Source organism: Piliocolobus tephrosceles, chromosome 9 (assembly GCF_002776525.5).
Source record: "Piliocolobus tephrosceles isolate RC106 chromosome 9, ASM277652v3, whole genome shotgun sequence".
Classification (NCBI taxonomy): domain Eukaryota; kingdom Metazoa; phylum Chordata; class Mammalia; order Primates; family Cercopithecidae; genus Piliocolobus; species Piliocolobus tephrosceles.
This window is the reverse complement of record NC_045442.1, coordinates 126,244,594-126,263,815: the sequence shown is the minus strand read 5'-3', so window position 1 is coordinate 126,263,815 and position 19,222 is coordinate 126,244,594. Positions and strand designations below refer to the sequence as shown.

The 19,222-nt window shown below is 37.1% G+C and overlaps 1 protein-coding gene and 1 pseudogene across 1 annotated transcript; one reads left to right on the top strand and one right to left on the bottom strand.

Annotated features, from left to right (window-relative positions):
* Positions 1 to 6,720: 6,720 nt before the first annotated feature.
* LOC111528988 lies at positions 6,721 to 6,810 on the bottom strand (annotated as a pseudogene).
* An 805-nt stretch (positions 6,811 to 7,615) lies between these two features.
* LOC111528983 (aldo-keto reductase family 1 member C4-like) lies at positions 7,616 to 19,117 on the top strand. Its single transcript, XM_023195897.2, has 3 exons — positions 7,616 to 7,771; positions 10,869 to 11,036; positions 18,941 to 19,117. Exons 1-3 carry the CDS (start codon positions 7,688 to 7,690, stop codon positions 19,115 to 19,117), a joined length of 429 nt encoding a protein of 142 aa, XP_023051665.1. The 5' UTR covers positions 7,616 to 7,687.
* The last annotated feature ends 105 nt before the right edge of the window (positions 19,118 to 19,222 follow it).

Here is a 19,222-nt window from a genome sequence, read left to right as displayed (position 1 = left end):
AAGGTTCAGATGATTGTTAGCATTTTGTCACAACTTTTTTTTTAATTAAGGTATGTACATTGTTTCCTTAGATACTATTGCTCACCTAATATATTACAGAATAGTGTAAACATAATTTTATATGCAGTTGAAATAAAAAAATTTATGTAATTCAGATTTTGTGTTATTTTTTATGTTGGTGGTCTGGAACCCAACATTTAATATCTATAATGTATGCCTGTGTGCTATGTCTTGATTATCTCTTGTCAGAGTTTTTGACTAAATTGTATTTTGTCTGATCCTAGTATAGCTATCCCAGCTCTTTGTTGGTTACTATTTTCATACAATAGCTATTTCTGTCTTTCATGTTCACATTATTTATGTCCTCACCTAAAGTAAGTTTCTAGTTCAGAACATATAGTTGGGTCCTAGATTTTTCTAAATTCATTCTGCAAATCTTCCTTTTAATGTGAAAATTTAAGCCACTTACATTTAATGTACAGTTATGAGACACACAACATTCTGATAAAGGATGAAACACAGAAACAATGGTGGCTTACCCCAGTTAAGTAAGTGCTATCCCTGGGATTCAAGGTTGACTCAACATACACAAGTTAAAAATGTGATTCATCACATTAACATAACTAAAGACAAAAACCACATAATCATCTTCATAGATGCAGAAAAGGCTTTTGATAAAATTCAACACCACTTCATGTTAAAAACTCAATAAACCAGATATTGAAGGAATGTGCCTCAAAATAATAAGAACCATGTATGACAAGTCCACAGTCAATATCATACTGAACGGGCAAAAGATAAAAGCACGCCCTTTGAAAAGTGGCACAAGAAAAGGATGCCGTCTGTCACCATGCCTATTCAACATAGTATTGGAAATCCTGGTTGAGAAATAAAGGGCATTCAAACAAGAAGAGAGAAAGTAAAACTACCCGTGTTGGCAGATGACATGATTCTGTAGCTAGAAAACCCCCTAGTCTCATTCCAAAAGCTTTTTAACAAACTGATAAACAACTTAAGTCTCAGAACACAAAATCAATGTACAAAAATCACTAGCATTTCTATACACCAACAACTGTCAAGCCAACAGCCAAGTCAGAAACACAATCCCATTCACTGGGATTGCCATAAAAAGAACAAAATGCCTATGAATACATCTAATCAGGAAGAGAAAGATCTCTACAATGAGAACTACAAAACACAGCTCAAAAAATCAGAGATAAAACAAACAAATGGAAAAACATTCTACGCTCATGAATAGAAAAAATTAATATCATTAAAATGGCCATACTTCCCAAAGCAATTAATAGATTCAGTGCTATTCCTATTAAACTACCAATGGCATTCTTCACAGAACTAGAAAAGAACTATTTTAAAATTCATATGGTACCCAAAAAGAGCCCAAATAGCCAAGGCAATCAAAGGAAAAAGAACAAAGCAGGAGGCATCACACTTCAAACTATACTACAGGGCTACAGTAACCAAAACAGCATGGTACTGATACAAAAACAGACAATATAGACCAAAAGAACAGAGCAAAGAGCCCAGAGGTAAGGTCACACACCTACAACCATCTGATCTTCAATGAAGCTAAGAAAAACAAGCAATTGGAAAAAGATTTCCTATTTCACAGGTGGTGCTTTGATAACTGGCTAGCCATATTCATATGATTTAAATCAGACCCCTTCCTTACACCATATTCAAAAATGAACTGAAGGTGGATTAAAGACTTAAATGTAAAACCCCAAATTATAAAAACCCTAGAAGACAAGGCAATACCATTCTGGACACAGGGACAAGCAAAGATTTCATTACAAACACACTAAAATCAATTTTTATAGTATATATTTTAAAAATATATAATAATTGAAAACAAAAATGAGCAGGAGTAGCCATTCTTATATAAGTTGAAAGTGACTTCAAACTGAAAACAGTAGAAAAACACAATCTATCCTAAATATGTATGCATTCAACTCTGAAGCATCCAGATTCATGAAATAAATACCACTAGACATATGAGAAAACATTTGCTGCTATACTTCCACACTGCATAGATAACACCTGACAGGTCATCAAGGCAGAAAGTCAAAAAGAAACTTCAGATATAAACTAGCCTCTAGATGAAATGGATCTAATGGGTATTTACTGTACATTATACACAACAACCAGAGTATATATTTTTCTTATCTCTGCATGGAACATTCTGCAAAATCAACCATATGCCTGACCACAAAGCAAGTCTCAATAAATTCAAAAAATTGATGTTATATCAAGTATCTTCTCGGTCCATAAGAGAATAAATTTAGAAATCAATACCAAGAGGAATTCTCAAAATGATACAAGTACATGGAGACTTAAAAACTTGTCTTCAATGACTTTTGGGTAAACATTAAACAAAGGCATAAGTCAAAAACATATTTTGAAAACAATGAAAATAGAGACACAACTTACCAAAACTTCTAACATACAGCAAAAGCAGTACTAAGAGGTAAGTTTAGTGGTAAATGTCTACATCAAAAAGACAGAAATAGGCCAGATGTGGTGGCTCATGCCTGTAATCCCAGCACTTAGGGAGGCCAGGGTGGGTGGATCACAAGGTCAGGAGTTTGAGACCAGCCTGGCCAAGATGGTGAAACCCCATCTCCACTAAAAATACAAAAATTAGCTGGGTGTAGTGGCGGGTGCCTGCAATCCCAGCTACTCGGGAGGCTGAGGAACGAGAATCACTTGAACCCAGGATGCAGAATGTGCAGTGAGCTGAGATCGTGCCACTTCACTCTAGTCTGGGCAATAGAACAAGAATCCATTTCAAAAAAAAAATGACAGAAACATCTCAAATTAATCACCTAATATCACACGTCTAAGAACTAGAAAAGAAGAACAAATCAAACCCAAAGCTAGCAGAAGAAAAAATAAGAAACATTAGAGGAGAACCAAATGAGATTGAGACTAAAACAATGATGCCAGAATCAAAGAAATTAAAAATGTGTTATTTGAAAGGTTAAACAAAATTATAGACTACTAGTTATATTAACCAAGAAAGAGAGAAAATTCAAATGAGCAAAATCAGAAATGACAAAGGCAACATTGCAACTGTTAGAACAGAACACAAAAACTAACAAATATTACTATGAACATCTCCATGCACACAAAATAGAAAACCCAAAGAAAATGATTTAATTTTGGAAATACATAAGTTTTCAAAATAGAACCAGAAATAAATAGAAATTCTAAACACACCAATAATAAGCAAACACATTTAATCAGTAAAAGAGCAAGAACAAAGAAAATCCCAGGACGAGATGGATTCACAGCCAAATTTTATGAGATGTACAAAGATCCAAAACAAACCTTCCTGAAGCTATTTCATGATATTCCTCATTATAGGAAACAAGTGTCACCTTGATACCAAAATCAGGCAACACGACTAAAAATGAAATCTAAAGGCCAATATCCCTGATGAACATGGATGCAAAAATTCTCAACAAAATACTACCAAACTGAAACCTAGAGCACCTCGAAGAGATAATTTATGATCAAGTAGGTTTTAATGCAGGAATAAAAGATGTTTCAACATTCATAAATTAATAAATTTGATTCACCAAATAACCAAAATTTAAAACACAAACCATATGATCATCTCAAAAGAGACACAAAAGCATTTCATAAAATCCAACATTTCTTTCTCATAAAACGCTTAACACACTATGTATTGAAGACATATCTCAAAATAATAAGAGTCATACACAACAAACCCACAGCCAACATCTTCCTAATGGGAAGGGAATTGGAAAATTTTGAAAGCATTCCCCCTGTGAACTGGCAAAAGACAAGAATGTCCACTGTCACCACTCTTATTTAACATAGAACTGGAAGTCCTCACCAGAAAACCCAGGCAACAGAAAAAAATAAAAGCCATCCAAGTTGGAAAAGAGAAATTCAAATTATCAATTTTTTCTGATGACATGATTTTATACCTATCAAACTATAATGACTCCTTCAAAGGACTGCTAGACTTGAAGAAAAAAAACTTCAATAAAATTTGAAGATACAAAATCAATGTAGAAAAATCAGTAGCATTTCTAGACACCAATAATGTTGAAGCTAAAACTCAATTAATAACTCCATCCCATTTGCAATAGACAAAAACAAAATATCTAGATATAAATAAAATTAAGTAAGTGAAAGATCTCTACAAGCAGAAATACAAAATACTGATGAAAAAAATCATGGATGAAAAAAATAAAAAGATTACCATGCTCATGGATTGGGAGAATCAATATGATGAAAATGATCATACTGCCCAAAGCAAACTACCGATTCAACGCAATTCCTAACAAACTACCAACATCATTCTTCAAATTACAAAAAAATAAAAAAATTAAAAAAAAACCCTACATTTCATAAAAAGGCAATCCTAAGCAAAAGAACAAAGTCACAGGTATCACTTTACCTGACTTCAAATTATACCAACAGGCTATAGTAACTAAAACATGGTACTGGTACAACAGTAGACACGTGGATAAAATAGAACAGAGAACCTAGAAATAAAGCTACAAACATACAACAAACTGACCTTTGACAAAGTTAAAGAAAAACAAACAATGAGAAAAGGACACTGTAATCATTAAATGGTATTGAGAAAATTGGCTAGCCAAAGCAGAATAATGAAACTAAACCCCTATCTCTTACCATTGGCAAAGTTAAATCAACATGGATTAAGGACCTACAAGGAAGATCTGAAACTATGAATGTCCTAGAGGAAAACCTTGGGAAAACTCTTCTGGACATTGAGCTAGGTCAAGATATAATGATGAAGATGCCAAAAAGGAAATGCAACAAAGACAGAGAAATGGGAATTAAACTAAAAAACTTATGGGCAGCAAGAGAAATAATCAACAGAAAAATCTACAGAAAGGGAAAAATATTTTCAAATTTAGGCTCCAACAAAGGACTTTTATTTAGATTCTATAAGGAACTCAATCCAAGAAGTAAACAAACAATACCATTAAAAACTAGGCAAAAGACATGAACAGACATTCATCAAATGAAGACATACAACCTGTTCACAAATATACAGGAAACTGTTCTTAATACTCATCCAAAAAATGCAAATTAAAAACACATTGAGATATCATCTTGCACCAGTCAGAATGACTATTATTAAAATGTCAAAAAACAACAAATATCAGTATGGATGTGGAAAGAAGGCAAAATGTGCATATACATACTAATATGCATATATATACACTAAATGTACATACATATACTAAGCATATATGCTTATGGAATATTAAGCATCCTCTAAAAAGAGTGAAATTATATCCTTTTCAGCAACATAGATGGAACTAGAAGATATTATTCTAAGTTAACTTAGAAACACAACAAAATACCACATACTCTCATTTATAAGGGGAAGCTAAGCAATAGGTACACATGGGCATAAACATGGAAACAGACATCAAGTACTTCAAAAGGGAGAAAGGTGGAGACAGGGGCAAAGGTTACAACACTTCCTATTGGGTACAATGTTCACTATTTGAGTGATGTGTACACTAGAGGCCCAAACCTCACCAGTATGTAACGTGTCTATATAACAAACCTACACCTGTGCCTATTTAATCTAAAATGATTTAAGATTTTAATAAGAAATAAAAATCAGAAAGTCTTTCTTTACTAATATCAATGCCGGTAATTCTTCACAGTTTCTGTCAGCTTATTTTCTTACTCATAATGAATGTTGTCTTCCTGTTTCTTTGTAGCTTTATTGTTTTTATTGCACATTTGAAAAACAGCCACATTTCACAATCTATATTATTTCTGTGTCATGACAATAATCAGCTAATATGCTTGGCATATTCTTAGTCTCAGCGTCAGCTCTACATGAAAACTTAAGGTCTTCTCAGTTCTTTTCTGAATATGCATCTGCCTAGACTCTGTGTGCCCTATTTGATTTCTCCAAATGCCCAATGGCTTTTGAATACCTTATCATGTCAAAAATTCACAGCTCAGCTTCTCCTCAGTGCCGCAGATGGCCTATTGTATGTCTCTTCCCCTAATCTCTTGCCAGTGGCATCTGTGCATCTATCGTCACCCTGCATCTCTACTGAGCCACTCTATAAATAAATGAGTTTATTTTAGTTCATTTCAGATTTTTTTTTGATAATTCCATGGGAGATTTGAGAGCTTTCTAATCCACCATCCTGCTGATGACACTCTGTGTGAAAATTTTAAATGACTCTATTATATTCCATTGCTTCAATGTGTAGTCATTTACCTAATTATTTTCTTTTATTGTTTCTTTTAGGAAGAAGTGAATAGAAGCAAAGAGGGTGTTGCAAATCAAAAGCACATAGAGATATCATCTTATACCAGTCAGAATGGCTATTCTTAAAATAGCCAGTTGTCAGACAACAACTGATATTGGTGTGGATACTTCAGAGATGTTAATTTTTTTTTTTTTTTTTTTTGAGACAGCCTTGCTCTGTCGCCCAAGCTGGAGTGCAGTGGCCCAATCTTGGCTCATTGCAACCTCTGCCTCCTGAGTTTAAGCAATTCTCTCGCCTCAGCCTCTGAGTAACTGGGATTACAGGCATCTACCACCACGCCCGACTAATTTTTGTATTTTTCATGGAGACAAGATTTCACCATGTTGGCCTTGGCTGGTCTCGACCTCCTGACCTCAAGTAATCCTACCGCCTTGGCCTCCCAAAGTGCTGGGATTACAGACATGAGCCACTGCCCCCAGCCTAATCATCATTTTCTAATCTGCCCTCCAACAGGAGAAACAAGTAAAATTATGCCATCTGAGGATTATTCACCAATTTAATTACTTTTTTCTTTATAATATTTAATAAGATCACAAATTATATAAAATAATTATCAGTTTTTTGGGAAGTTACTTTTGCTGGTTTCTTATAAAACTGGATGGAAAATACAAACACTATTTAAGCACTCTTTGCATATTGCAAATGATGTCCAAAGTCCAAACACTGTTAATAATTAATACTCCAATAAACATCGTGTCAGAATTTTTCTTTTCCCTTTGAACCTTTGCAGGATTGCCACATCATGAGCACTGCACCTCCATCAGGAATGAAAATTCCTACTACAATTAAAAGAAAGAAGAAATAAAATTAATTTGCTGATGAAAAATGTAAAAAGAGAAATTTTCTTTGATTTTGTTTCTTTATTGAGAGTCATCATTTTAAAAAAAAATGCTCACTAGTCATTCTTTTGAATACTGTCTGTGTGAAAGATGTAAGATGGTTGATTATTTCAAATGACAGAAGATAAAGATGAGATATCATCATGGCATTAAAAACGAGATTTGTAGCTGGAGTTATTTTATAGTCTAACATGATCACCAATCATTCTATAAATCTCTTGGATGAGTTTATTATATATAGATAGATGGATTCTGAAGAGAAAATTTCACTTTAGAAAAATATTTTATTTTCACTATATAATAATGTACTTAAAAATTCTCTTTGATAAGAAACAAGTGAACCAGATTCAATTTTCTTCACATCTTGTATAATACACTGTCACTTGCTTCCTCCTGCATTTCATTGATTAGCCCCAGGGAGCAGTGCAGCATTGCCTGCCCATTGTTTATATAACCCCTGGATATAAATACCAGATGTTGATAAAGGAAACAGGATCTGCTTAGTGAAAGAAGTGACATGCAATGGATCCCAAATATCAGCGTGTGGAGCTAAATGATGGTCACTTCATGCCCGTATTGGGATTTGGCTCCTATGCACCTCCAGAGGTAATAATCATATTTTCAGCATTGAGCATTTAAAAGAGCAAAGCTAGAATAAGTGGACGATGACCTGGGTTGTTCAGCTTTGTGTTTCCATTACTCTGCGTGACTCATCTGGTCTGTCTTACTAGGCTAGAGCTATTCTATGTTCAAAGAGAAAAGGTAGTCAATGTTTGTTTTGCACTGAGGTCTACCATACAGTAATTTACTGCTTATTTTGTACACTGTTTTTATCCGCTGTTTCTGTGTATTGCCCAGCTTGGCAGAATATATAAAACTCAACAGTGAAGAACACTGCCTGGTAGTTCCCTTTGTAGGAGATGACTGCAGTGAGAATGGTTTATTTCTGTGGTTGAAGAAATCTTTTATTCTTCCACTAGACATGATCAAAAGAAACCTTTGTGGCAACAGTGCCTAAAGATGGGGTGTATGAAAACTGTTGGGATAGTATGGCTGAGCTGCCGCATGGCCTTGAGCATGACACAGGAATATTGGTCCTGGACTTAATACCCTGTACAACTCTCAACTCTAGGAAAATTACCTGACAGGAAAAATAACTTTAAGAAATTCGTATCAAAATGATAGGGGTGGTCCTCTGACACGGAAGTGGGCAAAATGGAGACTTTTTTTCTAGACTGAGCTATTTCTACATTGGAAGAAAACTTGTATTCCAAGACTACTAAGTGTGTTAATAAGGACTAGTCACATAAAATTTGTGTCTACATTTGATCAACTATATGTTGTAAGAATTTACAGAGAAACACCCTGAAGACCATCAACAGGAGTGGTTCACTTTGTAATGCAAACTGGTATGAAGAGGAAGTAAGGAAAAACATGACACAGAAGCTCTAGCCTTGGTAAACCTTGAATGCTTGCACAGCAAAGAGAAGATCAGGGCTGGTATAGGGGAAGGCAGTGAGACTTGGTATCTAGTTCCTTTTGATTTCACTAGAAAAACAAAGCTTCCAAAATACTTACATTAAAATAGAAAATTGTTTCATTTATGGTTTTGTCATTTAAAAAATATACCTTTAAAATCTTTATCCAAATTTGGTAGATAAGTCAATAATTTTAAATTTCACTGAAATTATATCATTCCTAAAAGAGCTGATCTTATTTGTTAGGGATAAAGTGTACTTCACTAATCTCTCACAGGTTGCAGTTAATTTCTCAGGTATAAATCTACATACTTGGAGTATATGTCTTTACTCCTAGTATTTAGTTCTGTCATGCACACAGAATGGCTAATGGCTGTGTAGAAAGGAGTTAGCACAATAGACTGCCACCCATAGATGCACCTGTTTTCAAAGTTGGAGCCTGGCTGGTATCTGAGAAGTTGAATTTCTCACCCTTTCCTAACTGATAAAGGGTGCTGTCTATAATTAACTGGTTGTACAAAGTGTAGGGTTTCTGTATACCTGCTTTCTTTACAAGACTGGAAGTTTGCTGGGTGCCATACAGACTGGGTCAATGTAACCAGCACCCAGTTAAAATCTTGGGAACTGAGTCTCCAAATAGCATCCCTTGTAGTCAACATTGCTGGAGGAAGTCAGTGTGTTTCCTGCAACGTCACTGAGAGACTAATCATAGGAACTTACACTGTATTCTTACCATAATTTCTTCCGTGTGCCTTTTTCCATGTGTTAATTTCACTATATTAAAGAATAATTAGAAGTGGGTATGCAGTGACTCATGCCTGTAATCCCAGCACTTTGGTAGGCCAAGCCAGATGGATCCCTTGAGCTCGGGAGTTTGAGCCTGGGTAACAGTGAAATCCCCTCTCTACCAAAAATACAAAAACTTAACCGGGCATCATGGTGCCTGTCTGGTCCTAGCTATTTGGGAAGCTGAGGTGGGAGGATCACTTGAGCTCAAGGTGAAGAAGGTGGGGGTGGGGGCAGATTTTGTAGTGATCCAAGGTTGTGCCACTTTATACCAGCCTGGGTGACAGAGTGAGACTGTCTCAAATAATAACTATAAGTTGAGTCTTGTTAATTTTTCCAACAAATGACTAAATCTGAAGTTTTTGTTGGGAAACTTCACGCTAGTGATTAACCAGTAATTGCCTGGGACTGAAGAGGTCCAGGGATACCTAATCTTTATTACTAACTAGAAAAGACTAAAGCAAATTGGGATGGGTTTATCACTCCACATGTAGAACTAACCCAAGACACGAGGATAATGTGATTTTTGTGAAGGTCATTGCTGGTGCCTGAACTACTGATACGGAAGTGCTGGGAAGGGAAGAGCGTGGTCTTTTTAAATTATACAGAAGCGGGGAAGGGAAGTGCTGGGTGGAGGAGGATGTGGTCCCTGGCTAGGGCTCCACCTCCAGGGACCTAGGTGAGGACAGGCATTTTTGTTTTCCTGCCCAAATGTTGCATTTCCCAAGACCACCCTGGCCTGCCATGCCCACATCCTGTGCCTGTAAAAACCCCAAATCTTAGAAAGGCAGAGACAGAACCGGATGGACTTTGAGAGGAGCACATCGGCAGAGGAACACACACAGGCAGCCGGACATCTAGAGAAACGCACCAAAAGGCACCAGCACGCCAGCGGGCCACCTACTGGCAGAAGCAGAATGATGCTGAATTTGACTAGGGCAGTCAAAAGACAATCCAGGCTGCTGATAGGGGAAAACGTTCCTACTCCATCCCCTTGACTTCCCCCACGCTACCTCCACTCTCCACTCAATAAAACCCTGCACTCATTCTCCAAACCCAGGTGTGATCCGATCCTTCCGGTGGACCAAAGCAAGAATCCAGGATACAGAAAGCCCTCTGTCCTTGCAGCAAGGTAGAGGGTCTAATTGAGCTGGTTAACACAAGCCTGTAGATGGCAAAACTAAAAGAACAAAACTGAAAGAGCACCCTGTAACACACGCCCACTGGGGCTTCAGAAGCTGTAAACATCCACACCTAGACACTGCTGCGGGCTCGGAGCCCCACAACCTGCCCCCATCTGTATGCTCCCCTAGAGGTCTGAGCAGCAGAACACTGACCACACTCCCATCGCACACCCTGTGAGGACAAAGGAACTTTTCCTGTTTCACTACCTCTCAAGCACATTAATCACCAAATACTACTTTCCGTTCCTCCTTCAGGTTCCGAGGAGCAGAGTTGTGGAGGTCACCAAATTAGCAATAGAAGCTGGCTTCCGCCATATTGATTCTGCTTATTTATACAACAATGAGGAGCAAGTTGGACTGGCCATCCGAAGCAAGATTGCAGATGGCAGTGTGAAGAGAGAAGACATATTCTACACTTCAAAGGTACTGTGCCTATGATGAGCATGCATGCACATGTATTTAATGTGATAGTGTGGAGATGACAATTCTGTAACTGGTTCAGTAGTTGTGGGTGAATTGTGCTTATTAGTTCCAATTTATTCACACATATTCATGTATTAAAACTGAAATAAAAGGCAGAGAATGATGATGCCTTTCTCATCATTATTGTGTTCAAATTTATTACTTGAAAGTTACTTTAGGTTTTGAGCCTCAGCTCAGTGTAATATTTTTATGAATTTATATTTTAATTTCAATGGGTTTGGGGGTACAAGCGGATTTTGGTTACATGAATCAATTCTATAGTAGTGATTCTGAGATTTAAGTGAAGCTGTCAGGCAATCACTGGACATTGTACTCAATATGTAGGCTTTTATCCCTTACCTTACTCCCAACCTAACCCACACTGAGTCTTGAAAGTTCATTATATAATCTGTATGTCTATACATCCTCATAGCTTAGTTCCCACTTAAAAGTGAGAATGTACAGTGTTTGGTTTTCCATTCCTGAATTAGCTTACTTAGAATAATGGTCTCAAGCTCCATCCAAGTTCCTGTGAAATATATTATTTCATTCCTTTTTATATACACACTATTCAATGATGTCTATATATACTACATTTTCGTTATTCACACATTGGTTGATGGGCACTTGGGTTGGTTTCATATTTCTGCAATTGTGAATTGTACTGCTATAAACATGTATGGGTATGTGTCTTTTTCATATAATGACTTTTCTTTTTGTTAGATACCAGTATTGGGACTGCTGAATCAAATGGTAGATCTACTTTAAGTTCTTTAAGGAATCTCCATACTGTTTTCCATGATGATTATACTCATTTACATTCCTACCAGCAGTGTAAAAGTGCTCTTTACTATATTCATGCCAACTTCTGTTTTTTCAACTTTTTAATTATAACCATTCTTGCAGAAGGTGGTGTGATATTGTGATTTTAATTTGTACTTCCCTGATTATTAGTAATGTTGAGCACTTTTTCATATGTTCATTGGCTGTTTGTATACTTCTTTTGAGATTTGCCCACTTTTCAACAAAGTTGTTTTTATCTTGGTGACTTAAGTTCCTTGTAGATTCTGTATAATAGTCCTTTGCTGGATGCATAGTTTGCAAACATTTTCTCCCATTCTGTAGGTTGTCCGTTTACTCACATAATTATTTCTTTTGATGTGCAGAATCTTTTCAGTTTAATTAGGTCTCATTTATTTTTGCTTTTTGTACATTTGCATTTTGGGGTCTTAGAGATAAATTCTTTGCTGATGCCAACGTACAGGCCAATGTAAAGAAGAGTTTTTCCAATGTTATCTTCTAGAATTTTTATGGTTTCAGGTCTTAGACTTAAGTCTTTGATCCATCTTGAGTTGGTTTTTGCATACGGTGAGAGATGGCTTCCAGTTTTATTCTTCTACATGTGTCTTGACAGTTGTCCCAGCACCATTTATTGAATAGGGTTATTTTCCTTAATTTAAATTGTTTGCTTTGTCAAACAAAGAGTATTTGGCCTAATTTCTGGGTTCTCTGTTTCATTGATCTAAATTTCTATTTTTTATACCAGTACCATGCTGTTTTTGTAACTATAGTCATGTAGTATAATTTGAAGTCTGGTAATATAATGCCTCCAGATTTCTTCTTTTTGCTTAGTATTGCCTTGGCTATTGAGGCCCTTTAGCGGTTTCATATGAATTTAGAATATGGTCATTTTCATACTATTGATTCTATCCATAAGCATGGGATGTGTTTCCATTTGTTTATGTATCATTTCTTTTAGCAGTGTTTGGTTAAGCATATTCCTAGGCATTTTATTTGCAGCTGTTGTAAATGGAATTCTTAATTCAACTCTCAGCATGGTTGTTGTTGAATAGCAGTGCTACTAATTTCTGTAAACTGATTTTGTAACCTGAGACTTTATTGAATTTGTCAGATAGGGGAGCCTTATTGGATGAGGCTTTGGGGTTTTGTAGGTATATGATCATATTATTAGCAAACAGCAATACTTTGGCTTACTCTTTTCCAATTTGGATGCCCTTTATTTTTTTGCCTTGCCTGATTACTCTGGCTAGGACTTCCAGTACTACGTTTAACAGAAGTGGTAAAAATTGGGTATCCTTCTCTTGTTCCAGTTCTCAGGGGAATGCTTTCAATTTTTCTCCATTCAGTATGATGTTGGCTATGGATTTGTTATACATGCTTTTTATGCCTAGTTTGTTGAGGGTTTTTAATCATAAATGGATTCTGGATTTTATTAAATTTTTTTTGCATCTATTGAGATGATCATATGGTTTTGGTTTTTAATTCTCTTTGTGTGATATATCATATTGATTGGCTTGTGTATATTATAGCATTCCTGCACCCATGGGATGAAACTCATTGATCATGATATATTTTTGATGTGCTGATGGACTTGGTTAGCTAGTATTTTCTTGAGGATTTTCACATCTGTGTTCATCAGGGAGATTGGTCTACAGTTTTCTTTTTCTGCTTTTTGTTTTTGTTATGTCCTTTCCTGGTATTGGTATTAGGGTGATGATGGCTTCATATAATAATTTAGGCAGGATTTCCTCTTTCTCTATATTTTTGAATAGTTTCATTAGGATTGGCACCAATTCTTCTTTGAATGTCTGGCAGAATTCAGCTGTGAATCCACCTGAACCTGGACTTTTTGGTGGCAATTTTGTTGTTGTTGTTGATTCAATCTTGCTGCTTCTTATTGGTCTTTTCTGGGTTTCTGTTTCTCCCTGATTTAATCTAGAAGGGTTGTATGTTTCCAGGAATTTATCCATTTACTCTAGATTTTCTAGTCTGTGCACATAAAGGCTTAGTTGTCTCAAATGATTGTTTTGTATTTCTGTGGTATCATTTGTAATGTGTCCAGTTTCATTTCTAATTGAGCGCTTATTTCGATCTCTCTTCCTTTGTTGATTAATCTAATGGTCTCAATTTTGTTCATCTTTTCAAAGAACCAGCTTTTAGCTTCATTGATCTTTTGTAATTTTTTTATTTCAATTCATTTAGTCCTGCTCTGATCTTCGTTATTTCTATTCTTCTGCTAGCCTGGGGTTTAGTTTCTTCCTGTTTCTCTAGTTCTTGGAGGTGTGACATTAGATTGTGAATTTGTGCTGTTTCAGACTTCTTGATTTAGGCATTTAAAGTTATGAACTTTCCTCTTAGCACTGCTTTTGCTGTATCCCAGAGGTTTTGATAACTGTGTAAATATTATAATTTATTTCAAAAAATTGTCATTTTGATTTTGTTAACCCACATTCAAGAACAGACTAATTTCTATATATTTTTGTATTTTTGAGGGTTCCTTTCAGAGTTGATTTCTAGTTTTATTCCACTTAGTTCTGAGAAGATACTTGATATAATTTGGATTTTCTTAAATTTATTGAGACTTGTTTTGTGGCCCATCATATGATCTATCTTGGAGAATGTTCTATGTGCTGATGAGAAGAATGTATACTCTGCAATTGGTGGGTAGAATGTTCTGTAGACATCTGTTAAGTCCATTTTTTAAGAGTACAATTAAATCCATTGTTTGATTTTCTGTCTCAATTATTTGACTAGTGCTGTACAGTAGAGTATTGGGTCCCCCACTATTATTGTGCTGCTATCTTATTTATTAGGTCTGGTAGTAATTGTTTTATAAATCTGGGACCTCCAGTGTTAGGTGCATATAAATTCAAGATTATAATATCTTCTTGTTGGATTGATTCATTTGTCATTATGTAATGACCTTGTTTTTTTTTTTTTTTACTATTTTTGCCTTAAAGTCTATTTTGTCTGATATAAGAATAGCAACTCATGCTCACTTTTGGTTTCCATTTGCATGGAATCTTTTTTTCACACTTTTACCTTGAGTTCATACAAATCCTGATGTGTGAGGTGAGTCTCTTGAAGACAGAAGGTATTTGGTTTGTGGTTTATTTTCTATTCTGCCATTCTGCTTCTTCTAAGTGGAGCACTTAGGCCACTTATGTTGAATGTTAATATTGAGGTAGGAAGCACTGTTCTATTTATCATTTTAGTTATTATATACTTTGGTTTTTTGTTGTGTTATTGTTTAATAGGCTTTGTAAGTTTTGTGCTTTCAGGAGATTCTACTGGGTGCATAATGAGCTTGTTTCCAGATTTGTAACTCCTTATAGAATTTCTTGTAGTGCTAGTTTAATAGTGGCAAATTCCTTAAGCATTTGTCTGAAAATGACTTTCTCCTTCATTTACGAGATGTAGTTTTGCTGGATACAAAATTCCTAGCTGATAATTATTTTAAGGGGGCTAAAGATAGGATCTCAATCCCTTCTAGCTTGTAAGGTTTCTGCTGAGAAGCCTCCTGTTAGTCTGATAGATTTTTCTTTGTAAGTTACTTGATGCTTTTGTCTCACGGCGTTTAGAATTATTTCCTTCATATTGACTTTAGATAGCTTCATAACCTTGTGCCTTGGTGGTGGTATTTTTGCAATGAATTTCCCAGGATTTCTTTAGCTATCTAAATCTCTAGCCAGGCCAGGAAAGTTTTCCTTAATTATTCCAAATAACTCAATCAAATTTACAAGAAAAAAAAAACAACCCCATCAAAAAGTGGGCAAAGGATATGAACAGACACTTCTAAAAAGAAGACATTCATACAGCCAACAGACACATGAAAAAATGCTCGTCATCACTCGCCATCAGAGAAATGCAAATCAAAACCACAATGAGATACCATCTCACACCAGTTAGAATGGCAATCATTAAAAAATCAGGAAACAACAGGTGCTAGAGAGGATGTGGAGAAATAGGAACACTTTTACACTGTTGGTGGGACTGTAAACTAGTTCAACCATTGTGGAAAACAGTGGTGATTCCTCAAGGATCTAGAACTAGAAATACCCATTTGACTCAGCCATCCCATTACTGAGGATATACCCAAAGGATTATAAGTCATTCTGCTATAAAGACACATGCACATGTATGTTTACCGCGGCACTATTCACAGTAGCAAAGACTTGGAATCAACACAAATGTCCATCAGTGACAAACTGGATTAAGAAAATGTGGCATATATACACCATGGAATACTATGCAGCCATAAAAAAGGATGAGTTCGTGTCCTTTGTAGGGATATGGATGCAGATGGAAACCATCATGCTCAGCAAACTATTACAAGAACAGAAAACCAAATACCACATGTTCTCACTCATAGGTGGGAAATGAAGAGCTCACCTGCCAGGCTGACAGGACAGCTATCCACCTCCCAGCCTCTTCTGTCCCAGTGTTCTGGATATTGAGATCAGACAGGCACCACTTTTCGTCTGTAGGAACGCAAATGTTCCAAGTAGGGAGAAATCATGACTGCTGCTCACGGAAGCCTGCACCTGGGAAGTGCACCTCCTGTGGGGATGCAGTCATGCTGAAATGTTCCAGGAAGGCTGGCTATAGGTATGCCAATGCTGAGCTCCTCTGGGAGAAGTCCTAGCTTTGTCTGCAGTGATGGACAAGAGGGGAAAGACCACCCCTTCTCTAAGACCTTTCATGAGCACCAAGGCTGCTTGACTGTTGTGAGTAGAGGTTTAGACTTTCCCTACTGAACCCAGCACTACAATTGTGTGTCTGCTGAAACTTGCCACCTATGGAAAGATGTGAGACTCGAGGCCTGCTCTCTGGATTATTTTGTTCCATGGAATGTTCCCTTGATGTGATGCTGTCCCCTTACCCTGAGAGTAGGAGTTCCTGAGAGCCAGACTACAGTGATTGTTATTGCTCTTCTGGGTCTAGCCACCCAGTAATGAGGTTGCCTCACTCTGGATTAGTGCTGGGGAATATCTGCAAGGGATTTGGTGATGTGGCCTGTCTTCAAGTCTCCCAGCAGTGGGTACCAGCTCCAGCTGTCATGGGGAAGGCAGGGAAGTGACATAGACTCTGAGATGCCTTGATTATAGAAAGCCCTGATGTGCTGGCTTTCTCAAATGTTGGTTATAATAGTAGCAAACTTGTCCCGTGGCCACACTCAGGACTTCTGTCTGGTCAGGTAGTTGCAGGCAATGGTGGAAGCTGAGATCATGCACAAGTTTTCTCCTACCTGGGTGCAGTGTTAGTCTACCTAGATATTCTGTGATGAACTGTGTTGGTTGGCCTCCAACCAAGAGATGGCACTTGCAAAAGAGCACCAGCTGTGGTGGTAGCAGTGAGATTTGAACTTCCCTTATGTTGCCCTGGGGAGGTATTCTGGTTTCTCAGGTGACGGGCAGGGCCATAAATTTTCTAAAAATTTATTGTGTGTTACGCTACCAGGGTGGGTGGAGGGGCACAACCAAGTTTGGTCAGGGTTAGGCAAGTATGCACTCTGACTTTCTGGAGACTAGCTACAGCTGCTGTGAGCATCAGGGGATGGTGCTCAGACTACTGGGGTAATGTTCCAAAGGGAAGCATAACTGCCTTTGCTGCACAAAAGCGTTCACACATGGAGTAGGGAGTAGCTAGTGGCAGTAAGCCTCACCAAGATCGCATGCAGTTAGAAGGCAGATCCCAGTTCCACAGTGCTCTAAGAGCACTGAACTAAGTTCCAAGCAGCCTGTGCTCAGAACTCAGACTTGCCATGGGCCATAAGCTTTTCCTGTGGAGATAGCAACTTTGGCTTTCAAGCTATGTCCTGCCCATCCACCTGAAAGGCCAGGTGTGAGGCTTCTGCATTTGTCTGCAGCACACTTCCTGCTTTCCTCCAGAGTTCTGGCCCAAGGAGCTCATCTCTACTCGAGATAATATTAATATCATGAAATTCAGCTGGGAGCCTCTTTCGATCTGTGGCATGTGCCTGAACTCCCCAAGTTTAGATTGACTGACTTCCCTGATGTCCCCTGTGAGATAAAATAAGAAATGGCTTCCTTCAGTCCATGCTGCAGATTGGTAATACCCTTGTGGCACTTGTCACTGCTGCTTCTACTTTATTTCTCACCTCTCCCTAAATCAGCTCTGAGCCTGGGTAGGGTTAAGGCCTTACACCCATGGCCTAAAATTTCAGAGTCCCTGGTGGGGAAGGGTATTCTGGAGGCAGTTTCTCCCCTTCTCACACTCTGGGCACTTAGTTTTTCATCTGTCTCACAGTGTAGGCTGCAGCCTGCCACTTCTTTCAAAGGGTCTGTGGATTCTTTCAGTTTTCCTATTCAGTTACTTCATTGCTTCCTGGAAAAAAGTTTGCATTGTGAATCTTTACACGCTATTCTGTCTTTCCAAGTGGGAGAAGCATGCTAACACTGCCTCTGATCCACAAACTTGGAAACAAAAAACTCAAATCAGGATGGTTTAACCTAGACTACAGATTCACAGAGACCTATAATCATATTTTAGTTTTTCTTATGTGTGGGATGACTTTCTTCAGTATCTTATTATTCTGAATCTCAACTGTCCTTTTCATTGAAAAATGTGGGAGGCAGGGAGATGCAGCATAAGAGAGCCAGCCCTATGAGTATGAAACAACAGATAACAAAAGTATCTTGAATGATGCTCAACACTTGTCAGCATGTAACAAGTTTTTGCTCTTCAGTTTCTAAACAGGAATACTTATTCTTACCCATTGGGTTCAACGGATGAGAAAATTAGACTATTCAAATGCTTCATAATTTCTCTCAAACACAGTTCAGATAATCAGAATTACTACTTGATATCAATTTTTACCTACTGAAAACTTTAATTCCATTGTTCAGTAGTTGTACTAACTATATATTATGCAATATATAATAGCTTTCATATATGTAGGTCATATCAAAATAAAAAAAGTATATTTTTTGCCAGAGATCGTCAGTTTGGAACGCTGAAAAATGTCTAAATATTAGGTGAAGCAAACTAATAAAAATGGCTCATGTTTTTAGTCAACATCAATCCTTTATTTTACCCTGCAGCTTTGGTGCACTTTCTTTCGACCACAGTTGGTCCAACCAGCCCTGGAAAGCTCACTGAAAACACTTCAACTGGACTATGTGGACCTCTATATTATTCATTTCCCAATGGCTCTCAAGGTAAGGAATCTTGAGATCAACTTCTTTCTCTTCTGTTGTCAGCATGACCATCCTTTATGATGATGGTTGAATTAAGCTTCTAAGGAGGATGTAGGTATTATTACATGGGAGAAGAGTCCCAAGTATAATGTCTAACCTGCTTTATTGAATAAATAGTGAAACCTT

Bases quoted from the DNA above. Each gene is read 5' to 3' on its own strand.
- LOC111528983 (XM_023195897.2), top strand. From the start codon at position 7,688: ATGGATCCCAAATATCAGCGTGTGGAGCTAAATGATGGTCACTTCATG. The intron at 7,772-10,868 runs GTAATAATCATA...TTCCTCCTTCAG, and splicing joins GCTCCTATGCACCTCCAGAG to GTTCCGAGGAGCAGAGTTGT. The intron at 11,037-18,940 runs GTACTGTGCCTA...TTTACCCTGCAG, and splicing joins ACATATTCTACACTTCAAAG to CTTTGGTGCACTTTCTTTCG.